The sequence below is a fragment of the Halichoerus grypus genome, chromosome 1, assembly GCF_964656455.1.
Source record: "Halichoerus grypus chromosome 1, mHalGry1.hap1.1, whole genome shotgun sequence".
NCBI classification, from domain to species: domain Eukaryota; kingdom Metazoa; phylum Chordata; class Mammalia; order Carnivora; family Phocidae; genus Halichoerus; species Halichoerus grypus.
The window spans coordinates 84105600-84132832 of NC_135712.1; the positions used below are offsets into that span (position 1 = coordinate 84105600).

General features: G+C 34.0%; 1 protein-coding gene across 5 annotated transcripts in view; it reads right to left on the bottom strand.

Annotated features, from left to right (window-relative positions):
* The window catches only part of FXR1 (FMR1 autosomal homolog 1), a 57075-nt gene that overhangs the window by 4073 nt on the left and 25769 nt on the right, over window positions 1-27233 (bottom strand). For 2 of the 5 annotated variants that reach the window (XM_036095303.2, XM_036095306.2), the window contains exons 4-14: window positions 22915-22986; window positions 22348-22496; window positions 22024-22117; window positions 21456-21572; window positions 19973-20143; window positions 18086-18164; window positions 14343-14452; window positions 9547-9633; window positions 7951-8158; window positions 3576-3779; window positions 1569-1769 (exon numbers count right to left, since the gene is read on the bottom strand). In XM_036095303.2, the coding sequence (XP_035951196.1) occupies window positions 1569-1769; window positions 3576-3779; window positions 7951-8158; window positions 9547-9633; window positions 14343-14452; window positions 18086-18164; window positions 19973-20143; window positions 21456-21572; window positions 22024-22117; window positions 22348-22496; window positions 22915-22986 (1492 nt within the window). Of the gene's footprint in view, window positions 1-753; window positions 835-1568; window positions 1770-3575; window positions 3780-7950; window positions 8159-9546; window positions 9634-14342; window positions 14453-18085; window positions 18165-19972; window positions 20144-21455; window positions 21573-22023; window positions 22118-22347; window positions 22497-22914; window positions 22987-27233 lie in introns of all 5 variants that reach the window. The other 3 variants (XM_036095304.2, XM_036095305.2, XM_036095302.2) reach the window with 3 other exon arrangements.

The window sequence follows — 27233 nt, forward strand, 5'->3', positions numbered from 1 at the left end:
AGGGGTTTATTTTTGGTGCACACAATTTCTTCACTGTGAATATACACGTGATTCTCTGTATACAGGAAATGGAATTATGTTCAAAATAATATAGACACAGCAAACAAGTTTCTTTGAAGTCACTAAAAATTATGACTACTTAAATTAACATTCTAAAACTAATAAATAAGTACTATTAATTTGAATAGTTAGTAGGTGTAAGGGAAAAGGCAACACACCACAATAAATGAACAAAACATAACATGCATTCCTCTTATTAGAAAAAAGACACTTTCAAGTATTTTTCTCATTTATACTTCTTTTTTTTAACTGTGGGTATTAAAATTCCCACAAAAATGAGGTGCTGAATTCAGATAAAATAAGCAGCACCATGCAAAAGTTGCCCAGTTTTGCCAATCAACCTCAATCACAATCTACAACGTAGTCTCTGGGATGGCAGGCCTAAACTCAAGTATGAAGAATCTGCCAAGTGGACAAAATAATGGTATTCTCAACAGTATTTCCATGTAAAAAAAAAATTAAGACACAACATTAGTTCAATTAGACAGGTTACTAAACATTTACGGAGTGAAGGAAGAATGCATTTTCTTAAGAGTAGTAGTCTTATTAGTTGAGTAAACAATTTATGCAATGCACATCTTGAATGTATATGCACACATGTGTACATGTAAGTATAATATATTTAGAAAGCAGACACATGACATTTTTTTCATGCTTGTGACCTGGTGGTGTCAACAGGTCCACTCAAGTTACCTGGCTGTCTATCTTCTGCCTGACCCCTGAAACGACGCCTGCGGCTACGATTGCGTCGCTGGGGTTTTTTTTCACTATCATCTGTAATTGCAAAGTTTACCATGAACTATTCTGACAAACAAAAGCAAAACAAAAAAACTTCTTTCCTTCAAAGATTTAAGAATGGGGAAAGAGAACTTTTTAATTAAACAGGGAGGATAAAACAATATACATTACTGACAGGAAAATAATTTTGTAGTTTTAAACATTTCAAATAGATTAAAAAGGGAATTATCACCTGGAAATAAAGAGGGTTTTAAACTCTTAACTGAACAAACTCAACAACTTAATTACCATCACTCAGGAATAAAGTCTTCCTTTCCAATACAATTTAGTTTTTGGGTTTTTTGTTTTTTGTTTTTAAGCAAAGTTAACATTTTAGCCCTTTGGAAGTTAATACCTACTCAATACGCATACCTTCACTACTGTCATTTATAATAAACTTTAAAGAGGCAAGCTGAAAGCCCAATTTTGGCTTAGGAACAAAAAGAGTATTAAGTGGCTTGCAATTTGAATATCTGTATTGATTTAATGGCATCAAAGGGCACTTTAATAAACCCTTCTGGTTTCAAATAATTTAGCTATACAAATCTGAGAACTAGACACTTCAGACAGACACAAAGCTATCTTGTTTGAAGTAAACACTAAGAAAAATTCGATATGGGAATTGCATTACGTTTGGGGTGTTTTTGTTTTTTGTTTTTTTTTTTTTTTGAAAAAAGCGTCATACATTAATATTATACAATAATGTATCTTTTCCCTAAGTGCTTACATACCTAGCCCATTTTCATTAACTGAAGCTGTATCAGATTCAGTCATCCCATCCATCAGAACAGCATCTTCATCAGTCCTTCGTCTACGAGACCGCCTACGACGGTTAGTACTGTGATGAGATTCGCTGGCATCAGTGTCTGCAGTCTGATCAGATTCTGTATTATCAAGTAAGCTGTATGGATTGCTGTCTGGATCTTTGAGCACTATATGCATGTCAGAGGCAAGAAATATTCGTTTAAGAGAGCTGCAGTCATTAGTAATGTTTTGATCTACAGAACTATATCTATTAATGATAAAGAAACTTCAATTCTCCCCCTATATTCTGTATTCAAATTAAATGTTTTCTGTATCACTGTTTTCCCTGGAAAATAACAAATATGAAGAACTTTAAATGGCAATGAAAAATTAAAGCAGAAAATGAGCAAATGCCCTCAGCTTCCTACCATTTCTTGGACTTGTTTTGAAAATGTATTAGAAAACAGTATATTATTACATGCTATTTTTGACATTCACATTCTTAGCTAATCCTGCCCAGAGGCTAGAGAAATGAAAATGAAGAGAAATATTCAATTTTGCCGCCTTTATGGAGTTCAAGGTGTCGGCTGTTGCTTTGTGCTAATGTTAATGGACTATTCCCAAATAATTCTCAATACCTGCACTCCATGGCATAATAGAAATGTTACTGAACTGAAGCAATCAAAACAAGTCTACACAAAAAAGCAAACTAAAAAAAAAAAGTTTCAAATTCTAACTGGTTATAGGAAAATAGAGAAATGAATGTTGACTAGTACTCCCATCTCCAGAAACAAAGAGTGAAGGCGGGGTAAGGTGGGGTGAGGGTGGGAAAGGGAAAGTTTTAAAGTATAATTCATAAGAAAAAAAATACCCATCTTACCTATGTGCATTTATTGCCTCCACCAATCAAATTATAGAAGAAATTCACCTAATCACGATTTTTCCTAAGTTTCCTTTGGTAACAGCTAGCAAGCTAGCATCTTTGCAAAAGACACTAAGTTTATCCATTAATCATAAGCACTAGGTAAAGTACATTTATTGTGCAATTCAGCATACTACAATTCTATAAACCTTGGTAATAGCAATGTAATGTAGTAAAATATAAAAAGTATTTCCCTAAACACCTATAAACTAAACTTAGGGCTCAAAGAATATCACTGGAACTAGAGTACTTTTAAAAGCCCCTAAAATTTTGTGATTTGTTCCAGTTTTTTGTAGTTTGTAAGCAAGTCTGATATACATTTAATTATATATATGTATGTATGTTTTAAACATTTAAAATACTTATAAACTTTCATAGGGCACATGTTATAACATTAAGAGTGGTTTTCTTAAAGTGGTATACAATAAAAATATGTAAAGGTTATACGTCATATAATCTAGTCCACATAATGCTGACAATTCCTCCCCCCTAGCCCATTATGCTAAGCAAAAACATTCTCACAACTCCTACAAAAAGACATGAGTAAAAAGTTGCTTATGCACCTCAGTTCTCAGTCTAAACAGCCTTCTTTACAGCTCAGCTCAATTCCTCAAACAGTAAAAAAAATTTTAATTTCACAATTTTTCTCTGTTCCTAAAATAGTACATAGTGCAGCAAAAATTCTTCTCAGTTAATTTTCAATATTAAGTATGTAAAGTTACTTAGATCTCTCTGTGCATTAGAATTTTCTGGGTCTGGCAAACAAATATATAACCCAAATTTTCTAGGGGGAAAAAACATTCTAAACACATAAGCCCCCAAAAACTGGAGAGAAATCTTTGACCATCGAAACAAGAGAATCAGCCAACCAAAATTTCTCTGACCTGAAATTCTAGCTAAACCTTCACTGAGAAACACCCTAAAGGGTTTCTCCTTATCTTGCCATATGCTCCACTACTTGCCTCAGTGAGAAGACACTTCCCAAAATGGGTGGCCTTGGGAAATGAATTAACTTGTATAAAGTTATACTGTTTACAAAGTAAGGATGCTGACATAGTATATAAAAGACTACCAGAACTGATGGAGGATTTGCCACCACGCGGTCCACCACGACCTCGACCCCCTGAAACACTTCTCCCTCTTCCTCCTGGGCGTCTCCTGCTGTCACGCTGATGTCGGCTCTCCCGATCATCTTCTCCTGCCAATGACCAATCGCTCAGCTCGTCTTTACGCTCAGATTCTGTTTCAGAGGGGTTAGACAGCTCAGAGTTTGTACCTTGGGAAAGAGGACATAAACCAATTAGATTCCTATTTTTTTTTTTAAAGGAAAAAAAAGGAATGAAATTTTTCAAAATTACTTCCTACAGATCATTATTTTAATAACCCTAATTGGCTGATTCAAAGAAAGCTAAATAAAAATTAAAATGAGTTTGAAATTTACTAAGAAATAATCACATGTTAGTATTAGACTAGTAATACAGGATCTACTAATGGGAAATTAAAAATTGGTTTGAATGTGCAGAAATAGAGCCAAGAGATTATACGAAACATTACATATAATATGCAAATGCAGTTAGTATGGGGAAATAGTAAAAAAAAAAAAAATTGCTCATTTTTGTTTTAGAAGCAAATTAGTGTAATAAAAATAACTGCTATCCAATATTGAAAACCGAATTTAATCATATTTAGAAAAAGGAGTAGTTTAATTGTATAGTGTACTCTACCATTATTTCATTGATTCTTGGAAGCACATTTTTTCACGCTTTTAACATCTCTGAAATCACAATGCTTCCTATATAACTGATGGTCTCTTATAAACTGGGAGTGTATTTTTAGTGGCTGTACATAAAATAATTATGTTTTATGAGCAATAGTGGCTTAAATACACTACGTGAAATTACAGAACAAATTTTAAGAATGCTAAGAAGACAACTTTAACCTGTGAGAAAAATTCATCGTGACTCTAAAGGTTGACAGACCATTTCTAAAGTTTCAATGACCTATTTTAATACTGACCTTTTAAAAATTTAAACACTGCAAATATTCTATAAAAGCTTGCAATATCATTACTATTATATCACAATTAAAGTGCCAGATTTAGATGATTCAATCACTACAATACTCTCACTTTTATTCTTTAATTCTTGGAATGCCACTTCCACCCCTCCGTTTCATCGTATGTCCAAATCTATCTCCTTCAGAGCCCAGTTCAATTTCTAGTTTCAGACCAATTTAACTGAAAATAGACCTCTCCTCTCCTTTTATTACCTTAAAAGCAAAGTGTGTCTATCATGCAATGTTGTCATATGTTGTTTTCCATTTTTTCCCCTTTTGATTTACATCCCACTTGATACATTTAAATGGTAGAGCTCTTTCTTCTACCTCTAAATGCCCCAGATACATTTAAATGGTAGAGCTCTTTCTTCTACCTCTAAATGCCCCAGACACCTAACAATATGCATAACAATTCTCTCTTGATAAATGAATCTGTTGCATAATTTTGAAGTTCGTTTGCTTATCTCCCAAATAAAAGTGATTCCATGATAAACTACAAGTTCGCTACATTTAAATTCCAGTCATTTGATGATGAAAGTAAAACATCATAACTCCTCAGATGTACAAAAGTAGAAGTATTAAGGTACCCAGAATAAAACTGAACAAATGAAGGGATTCTAACAACTTCCTTTCTCCTCTAAGATCATTCTTTTTTTTCCACATGACCTTAAATATGATGTAACCACTCAATTATATAAAAATGGATTAATACATTGGAACTATTATTTTAGAAAAAAACATAGCAAGTTTCTAGTATTCACACTTAAGTTTTATTAGGATTGGGAGTCTCGCAAAAGAGAATGAATCTCCCACTTATTTCTCCAAATGACAAAAAATTTACTAGCTGATGTCATGGTTTGTTACAATAATGGCAATTTATCATTTCATGAGTCACGAAAACATCTTTTGGAATGTGTAAGAATTTCTGAATTTACTGACAAGCCTATACACTGCCTGAAAACATTAACAAAATCTGAAGATAAATGAGTATCTCATTTTAAAATTCTTCACAAGTCCCTATTGAATTTCCTCCAGAAATACATTGTAGTATTTAAACTCAGCATCACAAGCAAGGACATTCTTCCTAAACTTTAATCTAGTATTCTAAATACTTAAAGGGGGTGGTCTAAAACATAAATAGGTTTCAGTAGATAAGACAGATACTAAAGTCAAAAACAAAAAGGGCTAATGAATTGGCTAGTGCTCTTGCTTTAGTCATATTAAATAAAGCTTAAATGTTTCTGGGATGGCAAAAGGGACTTTGCAGATGTGATAAGATTAAGAATATTGAAGTGGGAAGATTATCATGGATTATCCAGGTGAGGCCAAACTAATCATATGAATCTCAGCTGCAGAGAACCAAAGAGATAGCACAACTATGAAGTCACTAGCTTTACAAGACAGACAGACGGAGTCATATGCAAAAGGAATGAAGGTCGTCTCTAGAAGTTCATGAATCCAAAAAAATTTTTTAAGTAGCTCTAAAAATGATTCATGAAACTAATCCAATTTTTAATGACTCCAACAAATAAAACCTGTTTTTAACAGAATTGCAAATCAGATTTTCCCCTAAAACTTCTAAAATCACTCCTGAAGATACTTCACATCCTTTTCAATGTTCATGTACGCTAAACTTAATAGCTAAAGTACCATATTTTATCAACTCCAACATGCCATCCATTCATTTTAAAGACATATTTTGTGTGCCATTAAAAAAAATGTTGCCCATTAGCTTTAAAATATCATTCATTCTAAGGAACATACCAACTTCAGAGACATTATGACAAATGTTTCTTATACAACTTATATATTATCACCTAAATATCCTGACATTAAGTAGGTAAGAGAACATCTATAACCAAATTTAAATAGTTTTTCTCTCAAGCCCACTTAAATTCAATAGCTATTTCAAGAAATGAATGCTACCACCAGTCCGCAACATTTCAGAGGTAAGAGTGCCATCTACTGAACAACTTGCATAACTTTCTTCAATCCAGATGATATTCCTCTACCACTCATAAAAACTTACTAACTCATAAAAATTTTACCTACTGTCAACAAAGGCATTTTGCAGAAGACTGGCCTCAACAACAAGCTGACTTCCCACAGAGGCTTATGAAAGTCTTCAATGAATTCATCACCCTATCATCCAAAAAACCAAATCTGATTATTTGTACTAGTAATTTGTGCCTCTAGAATCATTCAATATAATTTTTCTTTAATTACTGGTTAGTTGTCTTTTGCATTAAATGTATTTTCAGGAAATACAGTAATACTTCACAATTTTCTGCCCTTCATATGCTAAACACTTTACTAGAATTTTGCTTTCCAGTTTCAACAGTTAACTTTAAATAATAAAAACTATCAAGAAATGAGAACATGGAAATATATGAGAGGGAAGGGATAATTAACCTTTCAGCTCCACAACAAATGAAAGGACAAATTTAATACAATTCTGGCGTCATTAGATGATCCTTCAAACATGAAATCTGAGTGTGGTATCTGCACACTGTAAGCTTTTATGTTTATCCATTTTCCCTAAATGCCTTCTATTTTGGAAAAGGCTTATGAATTATTTTTCTAAAGCAGTTAGTTAGGAGGAGCATAGAGGTATGGAGAAAAGAGAAGGAAATAGAAAGGGAAGACGAGGGAAGACAAAAATCAGGTCACTGCTAAGATCCAAGTCCAAATGCAGAAAAATGAACAACTCCAAAGCTGAAGAAGAATAAGTGAAAATTTAGGATTAGAAAATTGTTGACCACCACCATCCACTGGCCCCCTCCTATAAGGGTTAGGGCCCTATCCTCACACTGAAATACATTTTAGAAAAATGTTCATTTATAAAATGTTAATTTGGTTCTGGCTTTTTAAAAAGTCCTCATTTTTAGTGAAATGTTATTTCATAAAATTAATTCCAGATAGGAGATATTTATATTCGAAACTGCCAAGAGAGTCAATAAAGTATATTTTATAAAACTAGTACAGATGTACTATATACAACCTTAGCACACTGATTAGCATTATTTTTCAATTTTACTTTTCCTAGACAGTAGGCTAAAGAGATTCCTAGCAGTATCATCACCATTACTAGGTTTTGATATATATACATTTTTGTATACAAGTATGTATATACAAATGCCACCTATATTTATTCTAAATATTAAAATAAACATGATCATGAACTGCCAACAAAAACATGTCTGATCTCATTACAAAGCTGCGTGAACATCATACACCTTTTACTGTCATTAATATGAAGTATGCCTTCACTACCATAGACAGCTCAAAACTATCTCCTGCCCCCAAAGCCAAGACAGAGCAACGAATAATATTGAGCAAAACGTTTTGAAGTGCCTAAACTAAAACGACTAACAAAAAATTGTTTTTTTTACCATAACCGGAGGTGTAATTAGGGCCCCGACGACCTCTGCCTCTTCCACTATAAGACCTAGAACCTTGTACAGAAGAGACGGTACTTTCATCAGTGGCATATCCTTTTTCTTTTTCAGGCCCTCTGGTGGAAGAAGGTCTGAAACCCATACCAATCTGTCGTAGCTGTTCATCAATCTGTAGGCGTTCCATTCTTAGCTGTTCTACTTCCTATAAGCAAAACAAAAAAGTGTAAATATTCTATGTTGTACCATTTTTACCTTCTTAAAGCCTACGGTTAAAGCTATACTCCCTACCAATGAAAGAAGCTGTGATCTTGTCCAATTATTTGGTAAAATACAACTGTGTACCTAGTAAATACAATTCACGAGGTCATTTGCTGACTCAATTCACTGAACATTTACTGAATACTTTAGCGAGCACTAAGTATGCTAAGTGCTACAAACATATAATATAGAAAAAGACAAGGACTCTCCACCTTCAAGGGTATGTTTAACAGACAAGCATTAAAATAAACTATCTGTTGGTGTTTACAGGGCCGAATAAATGTTTCTTATGCTAGAACAATATTCACAGTTTGCATTTTAGTTCCTGGCGTGAATGAATGAACTAACGGTTTGTTAAATAGCAAATAATTACACAATATTACCAGATCCAGCCCTCAAGAAATAAAAACTCTGATTAAGTGAGATACAGGTGCCACGTATGAGAGGGACTATTAAGCTACTTTTCCATCAAAACAGTGACACCTGAGTTGTGGCCTACATGAACTAGGAGACTTGGTCATTCAGAAACCGAGGTCATTACAGAATGTGAAGGTAAGGTGACCAGACAAAGCTTCTGGCTAAGTAGTAGTAGAGTACTGGATGATAAAGCATGGGCTTTAAAATGCCAGACTGAATTGAGATTTATAAACATGAGTTTTAAAAGAATGACATCATCATGTGTGCTTTCAAAATATTAACATAAGAGCAATGATATGAGTGATTAAAAGGACTAAAACCTACTAGAGACAGAACTGTTGAGGATATTAGAAGAGAAACTTAATAAAAGATAAAGTAGAAAATGACAATTGCAACTTTTAATAATTTATGGGCCATTTCTTTTTTAAAATCTTTGCTCTTTATTTATCAACTCAAATAGACTATCTTAAAAATAATGGTTAAGAATTACCAAATGATGTCTATGGGATATCACCTCTGATTCAAATACTAGTTACCAAGAAAGCCCATCTTACTCCCTGCCCTATTTGCACTTAAAACATCAAGGTAAAAACAAAATGGTTTCAGTATAGCACATGTATATACGTAAGGTGAGGAGAGTCAAATTAGAGGAACACAAGTGTGACCATTTCTTAAACAGTAAGGAAAGAATGTCAAAGTTCAGAGAAAAAGAGAAACAATGTGCATTAAGGCCAATCATTTTATTATGGCAACAGACCTTTTACTCCTAAATTCTCAAGTAGGAGAACAGGGTAAATCTGAAGCTGAATTAAAAAAATATTTAAGGATTTGAAATTTAATATGAATATAAAATTGATGTATTTTGAAGTTTAACATATGAAGCAACAATGATATGAATGTGAACAGTATACAAACCTTTAGATAAGCAATATGATACTCTAAAAGAACTTGCACATTTCCGATGCTTTCTTTAGTGCCAACAAATACAAACGGAACCATACCCTGTAAGAAAACACAACATCCTCAGTATTTCATATTTTAACAAAGTCTAGCCTAAATTTCACATACCAATATATAATTTGGAAAACTTTTCTAAAACACAGCGATTTATATCTACTGAAATTCAAGATTTAAAAATAAACTGCTGGGCGCCTGGGTGGCTCAGTCGTTAAGCGTCTGCCTTCAGCCCAGGTCATGATCCCAGGGTCCTGGGATCGAGCCCCGCGTGAGGCTCCCTGCTCCGCAGGAAGCCTGCTTCTCCCTCTCCCACTCCCCCTGCTTGTGTTCCCTCTCTCGCTGTGTCTCTGTCAAATAAATAAATAAAATCTTTAAAAAATAAAAATAAACTAAGAAAAAAATCAATATAATTTGAAATACCGAGGTTTTCAATAACTCATTGTATTTGCCCTACAATTTAAGTATGCTAAAAATTTAAATTACCTTTAAAATACCAGTTTATATCAGATTTTCTAATTCCTAATTCAGTCTTTCTCCATATATAAACCACCTTTTAATGAAATTTTCCTTCAAACTGGTATAAATTTATAGACCAGACAGATCACGTTGGTAGTGATGGCTTTAAAAAGGTAAAGCACATTAGGTAGGTTATCCCTAATATGTGCTCACTTAACAAAACTGTCAATGTTGTGTATTGGAAGTAGTGCTTCCTGACCATTAACAGTGTAACGTACAGAGTACAAATATTTACACCATGTAAAATAAAGGAATTACTGATATGGGCAAATATTTAGTCACCAATATTAAAGCAAATCAAAGAATTAATTTTGCTGAATTTACAAAGAAATACACTTCTACCTTCCTAATGGCTAAGGAAAAATGAGTAGAGCCTAAATAAACTTCCCCAGGCAGTTTCAGTGTCTCATTTTCTTGATTCTACAGATGAGTTCCTAACAGCTATTCAAACAGATTGGCTTAAGAGGGCATGAAAAAAAGGACCATAACTTAAGCTTAAGAAGTAAGAAGTCTTGACTCTGTCCTCAGGAATTCATGGGCAGGTAAGAAAGACAGCAAAGTGAATGAAAGACGGAGGAGGGGTAAAAAAAGATCTAAAATACTTTAAGCACATACCACATTTCTAGGAGTATATTATTCTACACCTGTATCTTATTTAATATTCATTAAAAAGTAACTATAAGAAATACTCCAATTAAAAAAAAAAATACTCCAATTTTACAGCTGAGAAAGCAATTTGCCCAAAGTCATACAATTAGCCAATGAGCCAGCCAATTTCATATCCAGTTACCTAATTCCAAGTAACAACCACTTGTCACTTGCCCCAATACAGAATAATGAAAAAGGATAAATAAAATCCCTAAAGGCAATCACAATCTCAGAAAAGATACTAAACATTCCTGCAATAATCTTATTGCACAACATTAGTGATATCAATGAAAAACACAGCAATATTAAGTAGAATGTGTATTATGCGATCCCAAATGTGGAAACCTAGGGGAACTCCTAAAAATATTATTAAAGTAAATGTTAAAAACAAATAGAATTTTACCAAGGAGGTAAAGAAGGAAAAGTCATTCTAAGACAGATGATCTGCAAGGAGTAAGAGAAATACAATGCCTTGACCCTGAAGTTGAGATGCTATCACCAATACCTCCAAAGAAAAGGACAGTTAAGAATGCAACCTTAAAGACATATTTTACAGAATACTTTAATGGCTACTATAGAGCCATAATAAAAAATTTGAAGAGTAAATGATTAATACGGAATATGAAAATTTGTTTCTAAGAGTTATTTCCGTGAACTTTCTAGATTTTTTTTTTTAAGATTTTATTTATTTGTCAGAAAGACAGAGGGAGAGAGAGAACAAGCAGGAGGGGAGTGGCAGGCAGTGGGAGAAGCAGGCTCCCTGCCGAGCAAGGAGCCCGAAGTGGGACTCGATCCCAGGACCCTGGGATCATGACCTGAGCCGAAGGCAGACGCTTAACTGACTGAGCCACCCCAGCGCCCCGAAATTTCTAGATTTTTAAAAAATGCTAATAACTGATTACTTATATTTAACAGATTGCACTGACACTACCAACTAGCACTTGGGAAAAATAAAGCAGGATCCCTGGTTCCTAATACCTTACAACCCCCCCCCCAAAAAAAATTTATTGGAGTGAAAAATTTATATACTTTTAAAAAACCTGGAGAATGAAATATAAATGGATCTCTAAATGATCTACATGTAGGAAAGATCTTGCCAAGCAGGACACAAAATGCGAAAGTCTTAAGTCATAAAGCAAAAGCCCAAAAAAAAATTCCAACAACATAAAAAATTTATACTGGGGGGAAATAATCAAGGAAAAGAGTATTTGCTACAAATATAGAAAGACAAAAGACTAGCTTCCTTAAAATGCAGAAGTTCTAACAACTTAGTAATAAAGGCAAAAAATATACAAAAGACAAGCTGCTTAACAGAAAAACTAAAATGTCTTTTAAGCATATGGAGAGAGAACATGTACACCTTCTGGAATGGCACTAATTAAAAGTTTGATAAAACTCTGTATTCGCAAGTATGTGGAAAATAGACCCATTTCCGACACTGGTGGAAAGAATGTGTGGGAAAACTGAGATCTAAAAATTTAAATGCCTTTTACCCTTTGATCTAAAAAACCCACTTCCAGGAATTTACTCTCTAGTGGTTAAGGGATATTTGCTGCAGCACTGTTTTTAGTAGCAAAACAAAGACATGAAAAGGCAACCAACAACAGTCTAAAATCTATGAGACACAATGGAGAGAGGAGAGATACAGACAGGACATAGATACACATTTACTTTTCACACTATATCCTTCTGTGCTATTCTAACTTTTACATAGGTGTATTTCTTCTACAGTGAAAAGCTCAAATCCAATCTTAAAAACGGACTGAAAATACTGAGCAAGCATCTAACTGTACACTTCATTGGGCTAGAGAAAAACAGAGAATATGGGAATTCAGACTTTATTTCTTGATTTCAGAGTTCATAATGTGGCTTGGTGAGATAACAAAAAATATAAGGTTGAGAGAAAATCATCACATAATTATATAGACAATAATTGCAATGATACATAGGTGGGAAAGGTCATCTCAGGCTCAAGGTGGGTCACCAAAGACTTCAGCATAAACAAGTTATAAACAGTCTGTCAGGGGATTTAGACAGCTTAAATTATGAAATGGTGGCCCCAAATAAGCGAATACCAACCTTCAAACTTGTTTTAACATGCAATGTTCTAAAAATTTTTTAATTTTGTATATTATAGGTTTCCAACTTCTCATAATATCAAAAGATATAGCAACCAGATTAAAGCTAAGCAGCATCTGCTTCTTTTATAGAAAGAGACCATGCACCCTCCTATCCGTATCTTGTATATCCCAACCTGCTTCATCATTTAGTAATCTGCTTGGTTTCTATAAGCATTTAAATTTCTTAACCCTGACACAGAAATGGGGGTAACAATAACCAAAACTACAAAACAGTAAAGTACAGTAAAGTTCTTATTTATGAAGACAGACTTAGAAGAATTAGCTTTGCAACAAAATGTTAAATACTGGAAAGCAACTAGGGATAAATCAAGCTAAGAAATTTATGGTTGACTCATATAATGGCCCTGACCAATAAATACCTTGATGTCCAGACCACTTTTATGGAGTGGTTGTATGCTAAATGGATCACCTTTCTTTTATACATTAAATAGGGGGTATAAAGGGGAAAGTGTGAATTTTTATGACACCTTGATTTTAATCCTCCTCTCAAAGGCAACAGGAGGGAGGGTTGCTTAAAAAGTAAAGGTTATTTGAGATTTATAGCAATTTTGGAAGCAGTGTAGGATGAAACAAATCTCAGCCACAGTACTCATTTCTGTAATACTAAGGCATGTGTTAATCATTTTGTTTGCTTTGCCTCTACGTTCTAATTAAAAGGAATAAAGGAAGTGGCTCCCTAATAGACATCTTTACAACATCCAATACTTGATGTGAGAGTATCTGAGCTAATCTGACTAGTTTCTTTCTTTTAAAGAAGACACATTCTTTCCAACAGGCTAGTAAGCCCTCCAAGCAATAATCTATTGTGCAAAACTGAAGCTGCTTCCTGAGAGATAATATGGGAGAAAATCCTTGCCTTATATTCATTCGTAGGCATACAAAGTTTAAGCCACTGGAGCCACCAAAGTAAGAGATCTTTCAAGTTATGGATGAGGAGTAAAGAACAGTATTATAGACAAAATATGAACATGTGAGAAGAGACGGAAAAAGAAATGTCAGAAAGTTGGTGTCGTAATAACGACATAAAAGGTTAAAGATTTCAGTTAAGAAATGATCAGTGTTTTCAGATTCTAAAAAAGGTTAAGTACACGGTTATTTACTAAGAATTCCTTTATAACAAACTTGTTAAGTACAAAAAAGAACTGTTAAAATTCTCAAACTGAAACCATTTTATCAAAAATTGGCTTTTTATTGAAGTCCTGAGAAGCCAATCAAGATCCCACGGCCCACAATTGAAAGATTACTTGTTTTCTTAAGCACAGAAAACAATATTGTGAGGAATAAAATTTAAAAAAAAGAAAAAAAAAATCCACTGCATCAGACTGTAAGTAGCTCACTAGATAAAACTCATTAAAATGATTTCCAAAATATAAAAAAACATTATACATCAGCCAGGAACAGAACACGGTTTAAAAAAAGTGGGGGGGATTATACATTTTAAATACTTACATCTTCTCTAGGTAATTTATTTTCATTGTCTCCTTCAATTCTCACCCGAACCACACCAGATTTGTCCACTATTTCCTGAATGACTTTGCCATTTTTTCCAATTACTTTTCCTTTAATAAGAGAAAAAAATATAACAATAAGTTAAAACCAATACTGTTATCCTTCCAACACTAGCCCAAATAATTTGACTTGCTATCAAATTAAAAAACCAAGAAAAGCTCCATCTTTTTATACTCTCAATATATTCACCCTGAGGACTACAGAGGAATTTTATCCTTAGTCTGAAAAACTTCCTTCTTTTCAGAATGCCTAAGGCTATTATTAACTAGGATTGACAATGTTACTCACATGTAAGTCATTTTCCAAGTCTAAAACATTTTTTAATGTGCTCTACCATCATTTCTGTATTTTTAAAGTATCAATGTAACCCATTCCAAAACTTTGGACATACAAATAAAGGCAAAAGAAACACTTATTTTGGCACTGTTAACAAATTTAATCTTGCTTTCATATTCAACTTGCTATTCGTCCAAAACACACCTATTAACTTGAAGATACTTTTAAAATGAATACTCTCTCTTCAATGAAATGTTTGCGTTTAACATTTTTGACCAAGTTTTTAAGTACTTCATAGCTATACAAATACATATAGTACGTATATGTTATGCTGTCTTCCTAGATATGAAATACAATATATTGACATAAATTCCAAATTATTTACCTTCTCCACACTTAACATTTAAGTGTGTCAAACAGCAGTTACTGAGTATCCAATAACGAAAAGAGAAACTAAAAGGGGGGACAGGAAATTCTCTCCCCTTTAGGAGCTTATTCTTATAAAGACAGCAAACTAGTAAAATAGCAAAGCAGTACTAGATAGTGTTACCTGGTAAAAGAAGTAAATATTCACAGGTAACCTTCCCTGTATGAAACAGATGTATCCCTTATAAAAGTTACTAAGTCCAAATCCCTCATTCTTTTTTAAATCAGCAATCTATTTCCAGAATAAATTAATTTCAGTTGAAAGGGGTTAAAATGAAGTTATTCCTATCGCATGCTTGAGAAAACAAGTTTCCATTAAAGAATAAATAAGGGAACCACAGCAAGAGTAAATGGCTCAATACAGCAAAGACACCATTACAGGATTTTCTATCCCTATTCTCAAACCTCCTTCCCCATTAATAACCCTAAGTTTAAAAGCAGCAGCAACTGAACAGGTAAAAAGAAAAAAACAGAGTAGGACAGGGAATTCACATGATGTAGGTCTTCTCTGAGCAGCCCTAGCAGCAGTATATAAAAGCAACCTTCATTGTTAACACAGTGAAGCTCAAGCAGCAACTCCATCCTTGACCCTGCTAAAAATAAGCAAATGTCTTTTCGAAAAAACAAAAATCAGACTGATATATCATAATCCCTCCCCCAGAATCTTTGCCCCTTCCTTCTATGCACTATACCAGTGGTGAGTGTACATCCATCACCCTTCTGGGGTCTGTGGCAGGGACCTACCTGAAAGTTTTATTTAGTCCCACCAGAGACCGTCAATATTTTAAATGATCATTTCCATTAAATTCCAAAGCATATTGACAAACTGAAGCAGACCTGTAGTATAAATTGAGCACTGAGCATAAATGCTGAAGGGACAGAGTAAAGAAGTGATTAAGGAAGGCTTCCAGGAGGTGAAAAGTTTCAATTTATTTTTAAATCAACGTTCATATAATATTTTTCTTTTGACTTAGGAGGGGTGGGAATGGTCAGGGTCTAGAACTCTTAGAACCTGAATGTGTTAAGAGAATTCTCTTTAACTTACCCACCAAGTAGTCCTCATTCCCTTTTACTCCTCAGTCCACTTTTTCTTTTTCACTTGGACTAAGAATGTACTATTTTTCAAAAGACTGCTTCACCCACAGAACATTTTGGAGGGAAATGTAGTATTATTATATACAACAACCAAGAAATCATTACACTACCTCTGAGTATTTCACCAACATATAATAGTTGCTGCTAATGTGTATTTTCTGAAGAGTCCCAAATAACCCAATCACCAAAGCGAACCAAGACAGAGTAGAGGAAAAGAGACATGACAAGTACTCACATCATTGCACAGACAAATGAATAAAGAGAAGAACCAGGGAACTACAAATATATCCAATTTCCTTATTTCTGAAATATCAGGAATTTTTACTCAAAATTAACACTACCACAAACTCTGTAAGACCAAGGCTCTCTTCTACAGAATTGCTGGGTTGGAAAGAACCCGGATTTCTTTCACACCCTCATCTCCAAATCAGTTTTACAAGTGAAGAAACCTAAGTTAAATTTGTTATGTAAAGCAGCAACCACAATGTTAGTACTGACAGGTGTCAATAATTGTGATTTAAAGAAAATAGGGGATTCGTTTTCAAAAGCAGCTTGTCAAAGGTGACTTCATTTGACAATGATAAACATGTGATAATATTTTGTACCTTAATGTTTGTTAGAATTATACAAAAACTCTTAAGCTTATACTTAATTTTAACATCTCATCTCTCCAGCAGTTCAACCTACAGTGAACAAGAACCAATAAAATGGAGCTTACTTATCTGGCACTATGTCATACCTATCCAAATGCTTGGGCAAAGTAAGAGACAAACTAATAGTTGAATACCAAGAAACTGTCCAAGTTGTTGTTCCAGAGTATGCTAACTTGTTACTGGTCAAAACAAGCATCTTTTTTAAAGTGGAAGTTTTGATGTGTTTTCTATAACTGTTTTTTTTGAAATAGGATTTGACAACTAGAACACCTATAGCAAAAAAAATCATTTCCAAAAGGCAAAACAGGCCTAACTGTATATAAATGGAGCCCAAGAGGCTCTGTTTCAATAAGGTCAAGAAACTCATCAGACACAGCAATGGACAAAAACTCAAGCCCCTCCTAGTAAATGTCTCTGCTTTATGTTAATGCTTACTTTTATATTAAAGGTTTAGGATAATCACTGAGGATTTACTTAATACATGACCAAAATTTTTCCATTTGTCTCAAATAGCATTTAAAAGGACAGATAACACCAATGTAGAGAATATTAATAACAAAGCCATTAAACAACTACTCATCCCAAGCTATAAAGCTCTTTTAACTACAGCTTCAAACTCAAAAATCTGTCACTTAACTTATAGCCCATGGGTTCATAATTTCCATAATGGTGACAGAAACTTAATAGTGAATCCTCCCCTCCTATCATCATCACCATCCTTCTCTCCTGCCCATGACTTCTTACCTTATTCTATGCCTTTGCAACAACCAATTATTATTTATTCAGGGCCTACTGTGTAGAAGTTTATTACCCTATTGTTAGTCCACTCTTACTTTTTCTTCTGCACTAAACAAAAGAAAAAAAATATCACAAACACCTTCTCAAAAAAATACCATGACAATTTTGATGGACATATGAGTGATAAAAAGACATTAAGTGAATAAGAAGAGCAAGCCCAAGGGGTGAAATGGCTTTTAAAAAATGTAATGACAAACTGTTATAAAAATCATGGGTCATATTAGTGAGGCACCCTGTACAGAAGGAAATATCTTTACTTTTTATTATGGTAATAACGAGATACAAGTCACATACAACATTACTAAAAAAAGAAAAGTACGGCTATCAAATGCTCCATGTAACTATAAATACGGTATCAGACAAGATTAAATTTCAATTAAATTGTTGTATAATTAATAACATTTAACTTATTTAACATTTAGTAGAAATACCTACCAACAAGATTCCTAGGAACCTGAATAAAATCCTCCACAAATTCCAAGAAACCTCTAGCCTTTTTTACAGCATCAGCACTCTGCAGGAGAAAATAAACATAAAATATAACCCTGAAGAAAACCCCAATCCAAAAAAAAAAGAAAAACCCTGCACAAGAAATGAGAAATTCTGAATTATTATGCTCTAGTACAAGATTCTGCTCAGCCCACTAAAGTGACATTTCAGGTCAAGTAATTCATGAAGTACTTTAAAAAAAAAAAGTATTATTAAAAAGACTAGGAAAAAAACATAGTATTAGAACATCTCTAAGGGAAGGGGAGGAACCCTAAGCTGAGAAAATAGCAGAATTTAGCTTACTTACATTAGCCAAATTTTAACCCAATCCTAAATATATTTGGTCCATACTCCCATGTTAAATTTCTCTAGGTGAATGTTAAATACAAATTATTCATATTGTCTACACTGTCTGCACTTGTTTTTTCACTCTCAACATAAATTATTTAAAAAGCTGTTTTTGTGGAGATGAATTTTTTTAAAGTACCTATTGATAAGATCATTAAAATTCCTAACTTCTAATGGGTATAATTTTAAGACTGAAAGACTGGGGAAGAGGTCTCTCTACAGGGAATCTGTAGTTCGCAGGAAGTTATCTTCCACTTTTACTGTTTGTTCTTTAATAACAACAGATGAAGTGTATTGTGTGCTCATCACATCATGTAACACAAAAATTTTTTAAGCATATTTAATCCTCACAAACTATAACATAAGCACTACTATTTTCATTTCTAAATGAGGAATTTATACAGGGAAGTTAAGTAACTTTCTCCAAGCTCACTCCAAGTGGTAGAGACAATTCCAATCCAGGCAGTGCAGTTCCAAAGCCTTTTGTCTTAATTACTGTATACTGCCCACTTTTAAAGGTTTCAGAAATAAAATTTGGGGGAAAAAAAAAATCAGGCCTCTAGTCAGATTCACTATATGACCCAGCTTTTCATGAGAAGAACTATGTATGAAAAGTCAAGACTTGAGGGGCACCTGAGAGACTCAATCTGGTTAAGTGTCTACCTTCAGCTCAGGTCATGATCTCAGGGTCCTAGGATGGACTGGGCTCCCTGCTCAGTAGGGAGTCTGCTTGTCCCTACCCCCTTCACTTGTGCTCTTTAACTCACACACACTCTAATATTTTTTTTAAGATTTTATTTGATAGAGAGAGGGAGCGCACAAAGGGAGCAGCAGACTCCCCGTCAAGCAGAGAGCCCGACGCAGGACTCGATTCCAGGACCCCAAGACCATGACCCAAGCCGAAGGCAGATGCCCAACCGACTGAGCCACCCAGGTGCCCCTCTAATAAGTATCTTAAAAAAAAAAAAAAAAGTCAAGACTTGAAATCATCACCCAAAAAACCTCATCCATTTATTCTAATGTGAGGCATGGTCTTGACGAAAAGTGTGACTTATTTTCAGATTTGTTATTTTCCAGGCCACACAAATGTCACAATTAACCAGTGACAAAATATTATCCAAATTCAAGTTCTTCAAAAGCTCCTCTATTACATGCTGTTTACAAATGACAGTGCCTGACACAGCAAGCACCCAAAAAAAGCAAATTATTTGTAATGCACATAAAACAGAGTTAAAATCAGAAGCAGTTGGTTAAACTTCTGAGAACAGTTCACATTAAATAGTAAATCTTTTATTGCCCCAAATAATACTATTTTAATCCACCTGCACACATGTAATGGTTACTGGGGTTGACTGATTTTAAAACTATTTCACTGGGAAACTTAAATGCCAAATAATATACAATCAAACAATAGTTATAATAAAGTTATTGAAAAAAAATTTTTTTAAATAAAGTTACTGAGATGGGGGACAGACAACAGCTTACCTCTCCATAGATTCTAAATGTTCCAGTATCTTCATCTAGCTCAATAGCTGTAACTCCAGGAACCTTCCTAGCTTGCTGTATGTTACTACCATGTGTTCCTATTGCCAGGCCCATCAAATCTTCTCTCACAACAAATTCCTCATGAAAAGCTGCTGCAAGTTGTTTTGTGCACTAGCAAAAGAGGCATGTTAGAATTTATATTACAAAAGATCAAAAACAAAAACAGTTTTTCATATACCCACGTTTGTAGTATTCATAATAGTCAAGAAGTGAAAGCAAACCAAATGTGCACTAACTGAACAGATAAACAAAATGAGATACAGGCATATAAAATTATTCAGCCTTCAAAAGGAAATTTTGACACATGCTACAATGTGGATTGAGGACACTGTGCTTAGTGAAATAAGCTGGTAACACAAAAAAATACTGTATGATTCCACCTATACGAGGTTTTTAGAGTAGTCAAATTTATAGAAACAAAAAGTAGAATGGTGGTTGCCTGAGGTGTGCGGGGGGACGGAGTGGCTGTCTAACGGATACAGTTTCAGTTTTGCAAAATGAAAAGTTCTGGAAATTGGTTGATTAACAACATGAACAGACTTAATACTACTGAACTGCAAATTTAAAAATGATTAAGTGGTAAATTTTATGTTGTATTTTACCAAAATAAAAAAAAAAACCTAAGAAAAAAATAAAAGATACTCATTTGGGATCATATAATAGAAAAGGAAAAACAGTTTGGTAAGTATATTTAATCATGATCACAGAAAATAGTTAATTCTAAAACAAATTTTCTGGAATTGCTGATATAAGTTCTCCAATTCAGAGGATTCATTTTTCAAAACTCACTCACCATACATCCCTTGTTTGGAACTTTTTAAATTAGTAACGGTACTTGCAAATATGTCCTAAAGATAAACATACCTCAATTTCTCTAAGCTCTGAATGTGGTGCGTGGGGGGGGGGGGGGGGTAGTCTCCTAATAGCGTGGCAATGAAGAATAAGAGAAAACAAAGGAATACCTTAGGATGGGATAGAAAAGAAAACAATAGGCTCTTTTTTAAAACGTACATGCTATGTGTCCTCCCCTCCTCTCCTCTTACGTAAGAGTTATTATAGTCAACTAGTTAACTAATGGAAGTGTGTTATGAATGACAGCTAACAGGGTAGTAAAAAAGCTTAAGGACAGAGTAAAGAAAAACCAGCAATACAGTTCTACTGGATATCCTTATGAGTTTCTAAGTTCTTTGGCACCTGTTATCTAAGTCTTAACAAAAAACTCAACAGGCATTTAGCAAACAAAGGCTGTTTGGGGAAAGTAAGAGAAAAAAAATAATTGTTCTAAGGGCACAATGCCTGTATCACCACAAAACAGGTCCCAAGTTGCCTTACCTAATAAGTCAAGTAGTTTAAGCCAGGGAACTTGAATATACTTATGAAACTAAATGGGACACACAAAAAACCTTCTGATAAACCTACTTACTTCTAAATGCTTAGTGGCCTCTTCATTTCTGGACATAAGCATCAATTTCGTACGAATACTTCGCAAATGCATGTCACTTAAAATATTTACTCTCTTCACAGTTGCTTCGCTGGCAGACTATAAACAAACAAGTTAATCACTCAAAAAAATCTTACTTTTCTAGATAATACAAACAAGAACCTTCCACGTAAAGCCTTCCTTGATCCTCATCTACTACACTTCTCTCCCCACCCACCATTCCCCCTCCCACAGGTAATCCTACTCCCCACTCCCCTTTCCGAATTCCCCTATTTAGTTCTGCTATTCAAATGATTGGGGTGGGGTGGGCAGGGGAGGATCCAGGATCCCACACATTCAGAACTTCATGTTGTTAAGAATGCCATGTTAAGATTTTTTCTTCCTTATTCCACACAAAAGACAGAAATTTAACATTTTATAGCTGTAAAAATTTTTTTCTTTCATATGCATTAATACACTGCATACCAAGTTAGCTTTTATTTTTTCAAATATTTAATTATAAAATCTGTGTAATATCCATTGGCTACCTTAAAATATGTAGTTATCTTACCAGTATCATTAGCTGTGTGGTTTCTGGATGGTAAAAAATTCTGCATGCTCCTACTGCTTTCTTAAAATCTTTATGTGCATTTTCATTAGCACACCTAGGGAGAAATTAATTCATATTTAAGACCTAAATAATAGATTAAATTCAGAAAGCAATTATAATGCAAACTAAGTATTTCATTTTGACATTACCCATTAAAACTTTTGTTTACTAAAAAGATTTTCTATCAGAAGTTTTTGATTGGGTGTTTGGGAAAAAAAGATTTTTGTAACACTAAAAAATCCTCTTAATTCACAAAGCAATTCAATAGTAAACAAAATTACTCACGCCTCTCTCAAATCCTCAGGAACATCCACTGTGCATTTAAAGAAGGTATTTTTTTTGACAGTTTTATTTTGATTGACAGGCCGAAGTCGTTCAAATGTGACTATTTCATTGTAAGTGGCATCACAAGCAGCATATTCAATGACATAAAACTAAAAGACATCAAAATACTTTAAAAATCCCATCTGAACAAAAATAATGAGCTTTAAATGAAGTTCTAATTGCCTTGCTCAGCTTAACCAACAGACCCTCCCCCTTGTGGCACAATACTAAGCACAGCTTAGTTACATCAATCTGATTTGCCTAAACTAGATTATTGGCTCTTACAAGCATGAACCTTGGTGGTCCTCATATCCTTGAAGTGTATCCCTAAAGAGAAGTTTTGAGGTTTGCAAATTCAGAAATAAATAAATAAATAAATGGTCTAATGAATTTTTAAAATGTATGATCAACTATTTCCAAATTAGGCGTTTAGAAAAAAAACTAAGAATTGAAGTAACATTTACAGAAACCAAGAGTTGAGGTATTTCCTTGGAAACTAGTCACAAAGCAAGCGTAAACATCACTTACTTCTCCTTTCATCATTCGAACTTTAGCCAACCACCATCCACATGGTTCTTGGTCATTTGCTCTTGAATATACCTGAGAAGAGAAAAAAAGGCCTTTATCCATTCATCCTGAAAGATTTCAACATTATAATGACTTACTACAAATGTCAAATCCCATTAAACTCTAGAATAAAAAATGTCACTGCACTAAAATTGATGGGCTAACCATAATTTAGTAAGAGTCATGTATCCTTAAATTTCACTACTGAAAAACAAAACTGAACCCTTTTTGGGTAATTTGGCTCCTTGAAAATCTAATTCCAAATTCATGAGGTTTTCCGAACATAAATATTATTTTAAAGAACGCTTTTCACAAGGCAGTTTAACATAGTGCAAAACAGAGTTCTTTCACAGTTTCTGTCAATACTGTTCACTTTTAAGCACTGCATTCTGATTCAAGTATCAGACACAAGGATAAGCTAGAAATTACTAAAGACATTTCAAATCTCATAACAATATTTTTAGGATGTTGAAATCAAGAATGGTTTTCAAAAAGAAACCCAATTTTAAAACCTTCAAGGATATGATATTTAGATTCTTTCCTGAAGAACCTAAATCAAATGCACTAAAATTGTTCAGCTGAATTAGTACATCTAGCACAGTACATAAGAATCTTATAAACTTCTTCCGTAAAAAAAAAAATTATCTTATATTGCTCTGTATTTGTAATTATCAGGTATTTTGTAACGTGACACATTAGGGAAGTTTCCTTTAGGGATTAGAGTTATTTCTTATGGTACAGCATCTTGATATATTTTCAATATGTGGAAAATTGGGGGGAGGGGGAATCTGGGAAGAGACAACCAAGAAGAGCCCCATAAAAATCTTTATTATATGAACTAAGGATGTCTCTGCAGAGGAGGACAGAGAAATCTACCAATACATGTTAACACCCATCTTTGGGTTAAATGCAAAACAACTATTGATAATAAGCAAATAGTTTGGGAAAGCCTGAAGCCTCACTGAGGTGATCTGAGAGTAATCGTGGGGGAATACTGGAAATGTAACTGAGTAAGCCAAAACCTCATGATCAACTTCACTGTGCACCATGATCAGAAAAAAGGAAGAGCTACATACCAATCAGGCTCCAGGGGACTCAATTTTAGCTCTGCATTTCTTTATGAGCCAATCTATTTCATAACTTTCATCCTTTCTTATAGTCTCCAAAAAACAATAAATTTTATTTTTTTTTTTTAGAATAAAACAAAATTCATTCTATCTTGCAATTATATATCCAGTGGAACCTCTTATAAATCTAAGGGGAAATCTAGCAGTCTTTTTTTTCTGTATCTTGAAACACTTCACTATTTCATCATCATTCATCAATTATTCCCAACTGTGCATTAAAAAAGACTTAAAAAAAAAAAAGAAGAAGAATGATGGTATCACCTGGAAGAACACAACAGTGAAATATAGCGTTACTATTGCATCATCCTGTAGTTTCTTTACTGCATAGTCTTTCAAGAAAGTATAAAAAGACTGGAGACACCATTCTTGAAGTCTGCTTTTGGTTTTCACTGAACAGTTAAGAATTCAGAATTTTTAATTTTCCACCCATAACTGCAAAGACAAAATTTACAGAGGAAGGGCTTTCACAATTATTAGAGGAATCAGGACTGATGCAGAGATAGACAATAGCACTCTAGATTCTAATGATGAATGTGAAATTACAAGCAGAATCTCCCACCATGAAGCCTTCAGATGATGAATATTCCCAAATAATATACTTCTAAGTAGAAAAGGGAAATTTAGTATCCTCACCCAGTTAATCAAACTAGGACTTCATCATACAAAATCCTGCAACAAGACTCAGGACCATTCTGTTTTTCTAAAAGGACATGTGACCATATTCTTTCACCTTTTATGATTGTACACCAAAATGTACCCCCATACAGCTCATAAGTGGACAAATGCCAAAGGCAGCTGTGTATGCAAAGATGACTAGAAAGAAACAAATGATGAAGACATGCAAAAAATTCAATGGATTAGTCAATGCAATTGGTTAAATATGAAAATGGTATAATTATAAAACAAAGATGACTATGCTCTGTTCAATAAAATTAGAAGCCACTAAGAGTTCCAAAATATTCCTAAAGTACTACATTTCTGATAATCCAAGTATAAGATGAACCAGAATGAAATGATAAACTAGAACTTAACTAGATGTGTTTTAAATTTGCTATCAGAATTTGTAAGATGAATTTATTCTGCATTTATGCATGATAGCTGATGAGAAGTAATATTTAGAGACCTGTACTCATTTTAGGTATATGTATTATCAAAACCAGGAAAATATGGAATAAAAAGTTGTATTTGCTATGCCTTTTTTTTTTTTTTTAAAGATTTATTCCAGAGAGAGGGAGAGAGAGAGAAGAGAGAAAACACATGGGGGGGGGGGGGGGCCCTAGAGGGAGAGGGAGAAACTCAAGCAGACTCTGTTCTGAGCACGGAGCCCGACACAGGGCTCTATCCCACCACTGTGAGACCACTACCTAAGCAAAAACCAAGAATCAGACGCTTAAAACCAACTATGCCACTGAAGTATCCCTATATTTGCTATGTTTAAATGCTCATTAAGATACTTAATGTTGACCTTCAGCATCCTTTTATTAACTTCTGTGAAATTATATGTAAACAGACTTATATTTTTTAAAAAATGGCCCACTGGGCCCAAATGGTAAGTGCTGATGACCATTTTCCCTGAGTATGCCACAGATTAAAGGAAAATCTAAGAACAAGAGGGAAAATGCCCATTCCAAATACTATCTCAGAAAGGCAGTTCAGCTAAACAGAATGGAGTATCTCTCTCTTGGTGATCTAGTGAATGGGTGCCTCAAAAGTTTCCGGGGGGCCGGGGGTGAATGGGTCTTTAAATTACCTAAATCCCTTTGCTCTAATTCTACTTTCACCAAAACACAATTTTCTAGGCATGTGGCTTCCTATGTAAGCTTACCACCAAAAAAAGAGAATAAACCATTCTGGACTGCCTTGAGGCTTTATATTTCTCACTGAACATTAAAATGCTGGATTCCATTTTATACTTAACCTACCTCTGTAAGCTTCATTAAAAACTCTACCGCTGAAAGACAAAGTCATTCTCATAAAGCCAACTAAACCCAAGTTCCTGAGCTTGTATCAAACACTATGAATCTGGCTCCACTTGAGTGCAGTTGGTCAAATCACATTCTTTCCAAAATGAACAGTTTATCTCACACAATAAAAAATCACTTTAATGCTGCAGCATTAAAACTGTGCCCTAGTATACTGTGCCCCAGACGTTGACTACTGTATTTATGACTACATCACTGGAATAGGAGCACCTCATAGAAATTCCCTTTATTCAGACTTTAAATTTCCAAACTATTCCCAAGGAGCAAATCACACTCTAAAGCAATAGCCCTCATTGTTTTAACATTCTAAGTGTCTACAAATCCAAGGAAGAGCTTTAAAAAAAAGACCCGTGAGAGACCTAAAAGCACAACAGTACTCAGGCTGAAGAAGTCCAATTTCACGGAGTAGAGGATGGAATATGAAAAATCAAATTCCAGAATTCTATTTCAGGGTTCTTTCTGCCAAATAATTCCAAGTCAAACCATACTACAAAATGGCCTCTAAATTCTAACATACAACCAAACTATTACTTAAATGGAATTCCAGTCTGGATCCTAATGTTATCAACCTTTCAGTCAAGTTAATAATGTCTAACTATGCTTTTCAAAGTCACAACCAAATATGAACACCAAAAATAATTTTTTTACCAGTTTTCACCAAATTAACTATGAAGAAAATTTCTAAATAATGTTAACCATTAAACTGAATACTTAATCATAACAGCCAGTTTTATAAGTACTGTTCCTCTATATTCACTATTTCATCTCATTACAATCATAACCTATTATGAAGAAATGGAAAATGCCCATTAGGAAAGCCAGTTTAACATCTAGAGCACACTAATGTGATTTATGTACCTAAGTAATAGTATTTTCTCATTCAAATACGTTGCTGACACTTTTAACAAATGGGTTTCTTAAGTCTTGGAAAACAGCCATTTCCTATATAATAAACAAGAATGTTTACCTCTTTAACATATGCAAATTTCCTAAGCACTAAGACTAACAATAAACTTGGCATTATATAACACAGACTAAATACAGATAGGTAAAATTTTCAGACTGGTTGCAAGAATCAAATTGAGATATTTTTTAAAGGTAGAATGCCTGCCATTCCGCCTACTTGTGCTCTCTGTCAAATAAAATCTTAAAATCTTTAAAAAATAATAAA